Source organism: Condylura cristata, unplaced genomic scaffold (assembly GCF_000260355.1).
Source record: "Condylura cristata isolate star-nosed mole 26May11 unplaced genomic scaffold, ConCri1.0 scaffold00002, whole genome shotgun sequence".
NCBI classification, from domain to species: domain Eukaryota; kingdom Metazoa; phylum Chordata; class Mammalia; order Eulipotyphla; family Talpidae; genus Condylura; species Condylura cristata.
The window spans coordinates 7,835,930-7,845,102 of NW_004567103.1; the positions used below are offsets into that span (position 1 = coordinate 7,835,930).

General features: G+C 40.2%; 1 protein-coding gene across 8 annotated transcripts in view; it reads left to right on the top strand.

Annotated features, from left to right (window-relative positions):
- DOCK10 (dedicator of cytokinesis 10) overlaps nt 1-9,173 on the top strand; it is a 187,203-nt gene that overhangs the window by 141,868 nt on the left and 36,162 nt on the right. For 6 of the 8 annotated variants that reach the window (XM_012727609.1, XM_012727593.1, XM_012727583.1 and 3 more), the window contains 10 exons: nt 798-894; nt 2,054-2,098; nt 3,804-3,979; nt 4,104-4,220; nt 5,225-5,336; nt 6,091-6,212; nt 6,300-6,414; nt 6,492-6,558; nt 6,767-6,814; nt 7,360-7,461. In XM_012727609.1, the coding sequence (XP_012583063.1) occupies nt 798-894; nt 2,054-2,098; nt 3,804-3,979; nt 4,104-4,220; nt 5,225-5,336; nt 6,091-6,212; nt 6,300-6,414; nt 6,492-6,558; nt 6,767-6,814; nt 7,360-7,461 (1,001 nt within the window). The remainder of the gene's footprint in view (nt 1-797; nt 895-2,053; nt 2,099-3,803; nt 3,980-4,103; nt 4,221-5,224; nt 5,337-6,090; nt 6,213-6,299; nt 6,415-6,491; nt 6,559-6,766; nt 6,815-7,359; nt 7,462-9,173) is intronic. The other 2 variants (XM_012727587.1, XM_012727614.1) reach the window with 1 other exon arrangement.

Below are 9,173 nucleotides of genomic sequence, written 5' to 3' on the forward strand. Positions count from 1 at the left end.
CTAATAAAAAAATACTTAAAAAGACAGACCTGTTGGCAAGGACAGGGAAAAGGTAGAGCTAAACTATGTGCTCTGAGGGTGCATGGCATACCAAGAGAAAGACACCAATTTTAGATCATCTGCGCATGGTCTTAACTCCGTGGTTCAGAGGGTTTGATATAAGGATCTGTTTAATCATCTGAGTATCCTTTCAGAGCTCTGCATGTGTAAGGAGGCACTGTTTTTCTTAAACTAATCATGTTAGGATACAATATTAAAGAAGCAAAATAAAATGACTCCTGAGTGGTGCGACAGGTTAGAGTGCATCACTATGAAGCTGTCTGCAGCCACTGCAGCACGAGTTCAATCCCCAGCCCTGGAGCTGACCCACCTGGCCTGGCAGACCTCTCCTGTCTCACCCACTGCTCCCCGCAGCAGTGTGTTTCAGTGGATCTGCCTGTTCTGCTCCCCACTCTGTTTCTGGGGAATCCTCTCACCCCCTGCACCTCTAGCACATACCCCAGCTTTCATATACAAAAATAAATATTTTTTAAAAATGACTCGTTGAGATGATAATCTCATAGAACCTCACTGCAGGTCATGAGTGGAATCAGCTCCTGGGATCTTCACCAATTTCCAAAGGTAGGGACCCTGACTATTTACCAATTTTAAGGGGTCCTGTAAGCTTAACAGTTACCTAGTAGTCACACAAAAATAGCTTCGTCATTTTCATTAGAAGAGTCAAGTGTAGATTTTTTTGGTTTTTGCTCACTTTCTTCACATCTAAATAAGAATCCTTCTGTTTGCTTCCTTTGCAGACCTTATGCTCCTATAAGTTTGAATTTCTTCAAGAAGTATGTCAGCATGAGCACTTTATTCCTTTGTGTCTCCCTATACGCTCAGCAAACATTCCAGGTAATTATTCCCAGAATTATCAGTTCCTACAAAATAGACACTTTTGCTTGTTTGCACTTTTGATCATTGCTGTTTTCCTGTTTCTTCCCTTGTGACTTGGGTGTTGCACCCAGGTAATTGCTGCTGTTGGCCCATGGTAATGAATACAGGGGGTGAGAGGATTCACCAGGGACAGTGAAGAGCAGAACAGGCGGGTCTAGTGAAATCTGCTGAGGGGAACAGCAGATGAGACAGGAGAGGGAGACAGGAGAAGGAGACAGGAGAAGTCTGCTGCACCATGTGGGTCAGCTCCCTGGTCGGGGATCAAACTCAGGCCATCAGGAAGATAGCGCTGAGACTTAACCCCCTAAACCACAGGGAGGACCCTTACACATATTTTAAAGGAGAAAAAGTATATTATCAAGTCTATAACATTTTATCATTTTAATCTTAAATAGTAATTGTAATAAAGTAAAAAAAAAAAAACTAACAGCTATAAACTAGAGACACTATATGGGAGAGGAGAGGGGAACAGGATCTAACTGGGGTGGAAGAGCACTCGGGACTGTGGTGATGGCACACGGGTGAAGTGGTGGTGGGAAGTACATGGGATTACAACCGAGATGGAAAAATGTACAAAATGAAGAATAATGTAAAAAATATATATGTGACTTTTTAAAAAATCACAGACATGTTTTATTGTCTTATTTTTAAAAAGCACATTTGATCTAAATGCCAGCACAGAACGTGGTCTAGAAATGTTATTTTGAGCAATAGCATTTTTTAGCTTTTGTTGAACTATCATTATTGTATTAGATAAGCTGATTAAGATGACCCAGAAGAACAATTGTAATTTTGTCATTTCAATTCCTTTTGGTTGCTTTTTGTCTAATAATTCCTTTGTCGATCTGATATGATTAACGATGAACATAAAACTTATCTCATTTATAGTTTCTGATAGAAAATTAGGTGCTCAAGTAGAAAAAACTAAGAATTAAAACAATTTTATTCATGACATTCTTTTTTAGGGAAACAAAGTAAGTTTTGTCTTAAAACTTTATTGAGGAAACTCAATTTACAAAAGATTTTAATTGTTCAATATAAATTACAGTTAGTGAATATCATGTCTATCTTAGTATGAATATAACTAAACTCTCATTTATCTATATATTTAATCCAGATCCTTTGACACCTTCAGAATCAACTCAAGAGTTGCATGCTTCAGGTAAATAATTTTTTTATATCATAATATGTCAGCTTCAGAAACTACAGCCCAGAAATATTAATATGTACAGATAATACAGATTTCCAGTTTCCAAATACTAATAGTCATATAATTGCTATCATGTATTCAAAATAGTGAAGAAGTTGACTGAACGTTTGACTTGTCCTAGATAGGCATAGATTCCCCAAATTAAATTCTTTCACATTTTAGTCTTCAAAGTTTGAGATTTTTTAATTTTCCCCAAACATAGGAAAACCCCTTAGAGTCTAACATAAATAAAATTCCCAGGCATATATCTACTTGCTGTAACTAGCACTGAATGATAGATGTGTTTGCCAGTGAACACCTGGGTTTTTCTCATGCCTAGCTGTCTTTGAGAAGCTAGGCCACATCAATTTAATTTACCTGGACCTGTTTCTATCTTATTGATAAAATAGTCTGGACAAAACTTTGCTCCCATCATAGCTTGAGAATTAAAGAGTTGTGTTCTGTATCTGACCCCTTCCTATTCTGCACTATTTCCATGAGAAAATTTAATATAACTAATAAGCCTTTGATCTTAGTTTCCTTAGCTCTCACCATCCGTAGCATCTCTGTAGACTGAGAAAGTGAAAATGTTTAGCTGGTTCCTGCTCAGTTATGATCTGGAGTGTTCCAGCTACAACCTGGAACGTTCCAGTAGTTCATTGTACTAATCATAGCTGCATTGTGGTCATCCTGAGAATTAAATGACTCGATCTCTATAAAGTTCCAAAGCAGAGCTGGCGGACTCTGAGTGCTCTCACTTCCCCTAGTCCCCTAATTAACAGCTGTACTTAGGAAGCGCTTCGGAACATTGCGAATTCCAGTCATGTTACCATTGGGAAATTTAACGTTCCTTTCTCCCTAATTCAGACTCAAGATTTTCCAGCCCCCTTTGATTTTCCTCTTTCCTCTGTGCCTCTCATTTTTCTCTAGTTTGCCCTGATGATCTCACTTCTCCTTGGTTCTTGCTACCCATCTCACTTCTCCCCCCGCCCACACACCCCTATTGCTTCAGCTTCCTATGCCCTGTTCTTCACCTCACACCTTCCAGTGGTCTAATTCATTCACCTCCTGTCTCCAAATTAATTAATAAAGAAAACACAGGGAATCTGCTAGATTCCCTGATCCCAAAGTCGCTAGTGATGTTACCTTTCCTACCGAAATGCAAATGGCCTCCACAGAAGTTTCTCCCATCATCTAATTCCAGTCTCTCCCCCTGTTCTCAATTCTCACCAGATTTTTCTTGGCTGCTCTGCTTACCAGTTCCCCCACTCCTGTGCCCCCCACACCTGCACTTTCAGAGTTCTGTGCCATTAAATCTCCACCCCTTCTTCTCCCTACCTCCTCCATTACCTTCCTCTGCTCCCACAATGTTCTGCACCTCTAAACTTAAATATGTCCTCAGAGGTCCCTCTCAATGTATTCCGTCCAGAAACATCTCCTGCTTCCTCCCTACAGTATGTAGTACTGCAGAGGCGCCATGTTTGAGGAATTTGAGATCAGGTATTCTTTGTGTCAGTAGCCACAGTTCCTGAGCAGTCCTCTCTTCCATTTCTCCTCTGTAAAGCAAGATTGTACTCCTGACTTCCTCCCAGGAGTGGGAGCAGTTGCAATGTCTGCCTTGATTATAAAGTGACCATTTGTTTTCCAATAACACAATCCCTTTACATTCCCCACAAAGATATGCCTGAATATTCGGTCACCAATGAATTTTGCCGCAAGCACTTCTTAATTGGAATTCTGCTCCGAGAAGTTGGCTTTGCCCTGCAGGAAGATCAGGATGTCAGGCACGCAGCATTGGCTGTCCTAAAAAATCTAATGGCTAAGCATTCATTTGATGATCGATACAGAGAACCAGTAAGTGACCTTCCTCTCGCCCTTCCCTAAACACCATTTAGTGGCTCACTGCATGAACCGCGTATCAAATCTACAGTCTGTTGATTTCTATGTGAATCATTTCTCTGGTTCCCTTTGCACCCAGGAGAAGAAGGCCCAGGTAGCAAGCTTATACATGCCCCTCTATGGCATGCTCCTGGACAACATGCCAAGGATTAGCATGAGGGACGTCTACCCTTTCACCATCAACACGTCAAATCAGGTGAATTTGCATCATTGTCAAGTGTCCATTTTATAAAGAGTTTGCTTCTTTTATATTCCCTGGTGACCATCTTCCCCAAACTGAGAGCAAACCAGGGGTGGAACTTGCTAGATATTTTATGACGGTCCTACCAGTGTCATTTAGTTCCGGATTGGCCCTGCAGCCTACTGCCTGGTCCATCTCTTTAAGCACTTTACTTTCATTTTTCTCACTTCTCTGCTTGACCTTCCAGTTCTCTGCGGTTTTGACCAGGCTCTTTGTTGTGTGCACAGCCCCTTGCTCAGGGGCACACCTCTCCACTCTCCAGGTGTGGGGGAGGCCAGGGGCCTTGTCAACCCCCCACCCTGCGAGGTCACTGTGTCCTCACTCCTTTAAGCCAGCACAGCGGCCACACAGCAGCCCCATGGGTTCTGTGGTCAGTGTTCAGCTCCAGAGGACTCAAGGCCGCTGAGTCCTGTCACTGCGCAGCTATTATGGCCTTAAAGTCAGCAGCCTTGTCTTTGGATCTGGGTCCTTTTTTGTACCTTTCTCAAATCCCAACAGTGTCACTTACTATCTGCGTGAGTCAAGTTCTTAACGCCACTTTTCCTTATCTGTGAAGTGAGACAGAAGACCTTCATGGCTGGATTTTTATGAGGACTCTATTGTGTAACAGAAAATACTTTATCACAGAGGCTGCCACATAATCATATTTAAAAACTATTTTTGGAATTAGTAATATAGAGAGATAACTGATAGTATAATGTTACATATAGCCATTACAGCTACTTAGTCTGTATCTTAAAGAAGTTTCCACTCCACTGAAAAGAAAAAACAAATAAAATCTCATAATAATGTTGTGACTAAGAATGTGGCTTTGACTATATTTCCTTTCACTGCCTACTTTGCTGGGGTATTAAACATCAGACCAGCTATGATCTATTGAAAGTAAAATGAAGAAAACATACATGGTATATGGTGTTGGAATATGAATCCTGCTAATCTCTTCTGTGCTTTAAACACAGGGGTCTAGAGATGACCTCAGCACCAATGGAGGATTTCACACTCAGTCAACTATGAAACATGCGAACTCCGTGGATACATCATTTTCCAAAGATGTTTTAAATTCTATAGCAGGTACATGAGACTTCCTGAAAACATCTGTGTCCAGCACTCATGCCGATGGACATTGTAGCTCATTAAACTTTATGCCCATACTATGCCCATCATTGTGCACCATCTCCATGGCAACAATATGCTAATTCTCTATAACTAAAGAGTCTGTTCCATATTTCTTTGAATGCCTTCTAGCCACTTCCTCTTCCACTTAGCATTCATTTTTACTTGAATTAATCTACTCACTGTTTCCAAATCGCTTAATTCTGGAAACAACCTTTTAAGTTTTCATCACATATAACCTTCTAAAATATAATAGCCCTTCAACTTCAAAGATTGTTTTTAAGCACTATTTTGGAAGTGTCAACTTAATTTCTTATAAACTGTCAAAAACTGAAAGCTTCTTCCCAAAAACGATCCTTGTGAACTTTTATCAAAGTATGTTTTAAATGGAAAGTTACTTGAAAACCCTTTTTAAGAAATCAAAGGAACAAGTTTTACTTTATTTCCATGTATCATGTGCAAATTTTCCTAAATCCTTAATGCTGGCACGGCCATTGTAATACTACTGAAAATGGCCCACATCTATCATACCAACCCCATGCTCTGCCATGTCAGCCTGTCACAACACTGGATGTGTCGATCTGGTCTTGTGTCGTGTTGATGACACACTAAAGATGTGTTCAGCATCCCCTTGGTTCATCATGTAGCTTTCTGTCTGTGTGCCTACTCATCCATCTCATGATCATCCGTGTGCTGTGGCTTATGTTTCCAGCCTTTTCATCAATAGCTATTTCTACAGTAAACCATGCTGACTCCAGAGCATCACTGGCGAGTCTTGACTCCAACCCAAGCACCAATGAGAAAAGCAGTGAGAAGACTGATACCTGTGAGAAGGTGAGGGCTTTGTCTCAGAAGGCTGTCGCATTGCAGAGCAGAAAGCTCTCTTGCTCACTCACTCCTTATTGGTTCTTTCATTCCTAGATCCCCAGGCCCTTGTCTTTGATTGGTTCAACTCTTCGATTTGACAAGTTAGATCAAAGAGAAACCAGATGTCTTCTTATTTGCTTTCTTCACATCATGAAAACAATTTCAGAAGGTAAATAAAGCTCTTTAAAATGAAATTTTTAAAGAATTGAGTTGCAGGGCCTCATGCTTCATGCTGTTTCCTTCCAGAAACTCTCATTGCCTACTGGCAAAGAGCACCCAGTCCAGAGGTGTCCGACTTCTTCAGCATTTTGGAGTAAGTTTTAGAGTTGGTTATTTGAATTTTTTTCTGGAGCCTTCAAAATAGTACAGTAAAGCACCCTTCGTTCTAAGTATAAGTACCCATATGATGATATACTTATCAATAATAATGCATAAATATTACGTAGATGTACTAGGTGAACAGATAACTTAAGTAAATGGGTATGAATAATTAGAATGTGACCTTTTTTTTTCCTTTCTAGAGTTTGTCTTCAAATTTTCAGATATCTAGGAAAACGCAACCTAGTAAGGTAATCATTTTAAATTCCACCGGGTTTGCCTTGCCTTTTAAAAAGAATTATGATACCTATTAATATATCAGGTTAGAATGACATGTCAGAAATCTTAACATACCAATGATTGCAAGGTTGACCCCACTCAGATTTAGAAGTTTGATGACTTCTCTGTTCCCACAATGCATTTAGGAGTAATTCACACTGTCTAGGATAATAGCACAAAGCACACAATTTCTAAGAGGAAACCACATTTCAAATCCATCTTCTGAATGCACTTATCTATCATTATATTTCATTATATAGATCGTTATATGATTTTATATATAAAAGTTACAACTTTTTATCTATTCAAGGAAATACTTAACAACAAAAATGTAATCTTTGTGCTATCATATTTTCCTAAGAGACAACAAAGGTCTAGCAGCTTCCCTGAACTCCAATTCCCAGAAGAAAGTGTGTTTTTATTTTTAAGAACATGAAATATTTCATTGTTGTTGACTGTCATTCTTATATAAAATTTAAATTTAAACTATAATTAAAACTTCAATTTTCCTTTGCAGAAAAGTTGCTGCTGCATATAAATTCGAGCAGTCCAGTCAGAATAACGGGACTCTCAAAGGAGCTAATCCTTCTTGCCAATCATCAGGCCTCTTACCACAATGGTAATGTAGCATAGGCTTCATATTTTAAGTTATACATGTTTGTGTGCTTTTATTTGTGATACATATATGTATACATGAGAGGAATGCATAGGATGCACCTAACTATATGTTTATGTCAAATGAAGTGCAGATTTCAAGTAACTGTGTTTATCTGAAGACACTTGGTAGGTATTTCCTTACCTGCCACACTAGCCTGTAAAGCCCCAAGAGGTTAGGGTTATACCTATATGCATTCTAGCATAATATGTTGCATCAGTAGATGCTTTATTAGTATCTTATTTTAACTGAATCTTTTCAGATAGACGTAATTCCAATAAATGCCTGTTAAGGTTTGCAAATCTCCTAGTGACAGAAATGTGGGGTCAAATCTCCTCATTTCGTTCAGTATTGTAATATTCTGGCAATGTTCTTAAAGCTGACATTGTTTTGTAAAGGGCTAAAGCAGTGAAGACACATGGACAACCCACTAGACTAGCATCTAAGAGGGAGAGTCTCTTTTATGAGTCCATTCTACATGAAACATTTGCCCTGAGATCCTACTTTAAATTTCCTCTGGGTCTAGTAAAGAAGAATTCTCTGCAAAAATTTTCTCCAATTTAGTTTATTCTGCCCATGGGTATCATCAAAATATATAATATGAAAATGGCTATACTTTCGAAAGAGTTTTAGAAGGAAATGTGAAGGTGTTACATAGCTAATAAATCAGAAAATAACTGTTGCCTCTCTGTCCGTGGAGACTCCTTGAAATGTTCCCCTTGTAAGAAAGTAAGTGAAAAATCTGCAATGGGCCTGTTTTCCAAACAGCAATAGACTAAAAGAGTACAGACAGTTAGTTTCCATGTTCAGTGGAAACTGCTGTCCCTGCAGTTTCTGGGGTTCACTTTCAGGCTCCTTCCTAGAGCATCCAGACAGATCCTGGCCAAGTCTACCCCTCTCTTCTAGAACTCAGAGTGAAGTAGACTCAAACTGGACTAAAGCAGCCCAAAGGTCCAAGCTGTACAGCCCAGGACCGTTACTTTTGCAGCTGCAGAAGTCACACAGCCCCCCAGCTCCTGAAAGCCAAAGTCAGAGCCCCTGGGTCTCAGCCAGCCAGACTGCTTGATCAAACCAGAGCCAAGGAAGCATTGAGGGATACAATGAAGAGAAAGCCAGTGCTTCCTTTAGGCACAACTCTGCAGATGAGGACTCTTACGACCTGCTCTCCTCAAGGAAATGCTCTATTATCTGGGTCACATAAGGGCACAATAGAAGGAGAACGATAAATACCACATGGAACTACTTAGATGTGGATATAGAGAAACCAAACAAAGAGTCACAAAAGACAAACTGCAGAAACCATTCCTTGCAAAGTGACCACAGATCGGCAGCAACCAAGAGGGGGAGAGAACAAAGAGAGGGGGTGTGAATTGGGGGACACACGGGGCTATGGGGAGGAGAGGACTGAGGGTGTTTTGGTGATGGGAGAGTGATGACGTCACACCCTAAGGAGAACGAACCTATATTTTCAAAATACCAACAAAGATGTAAAACAATGGACTTAATAAAATTCAGTAAAAAGCAAAAAAAAAAAAAAGGTAAAAGTAGGGGCCTCTCTGGTGGCACAAGGGGTTAAGTCAGCACTCTGAAGCTGTCCATAGCCACTGCAGCACAAGTTCGATCCCCAGCCAGGGAGCTGACCCACAGGGCCCAGCAGACCTCTCCTGTCTCCCCGC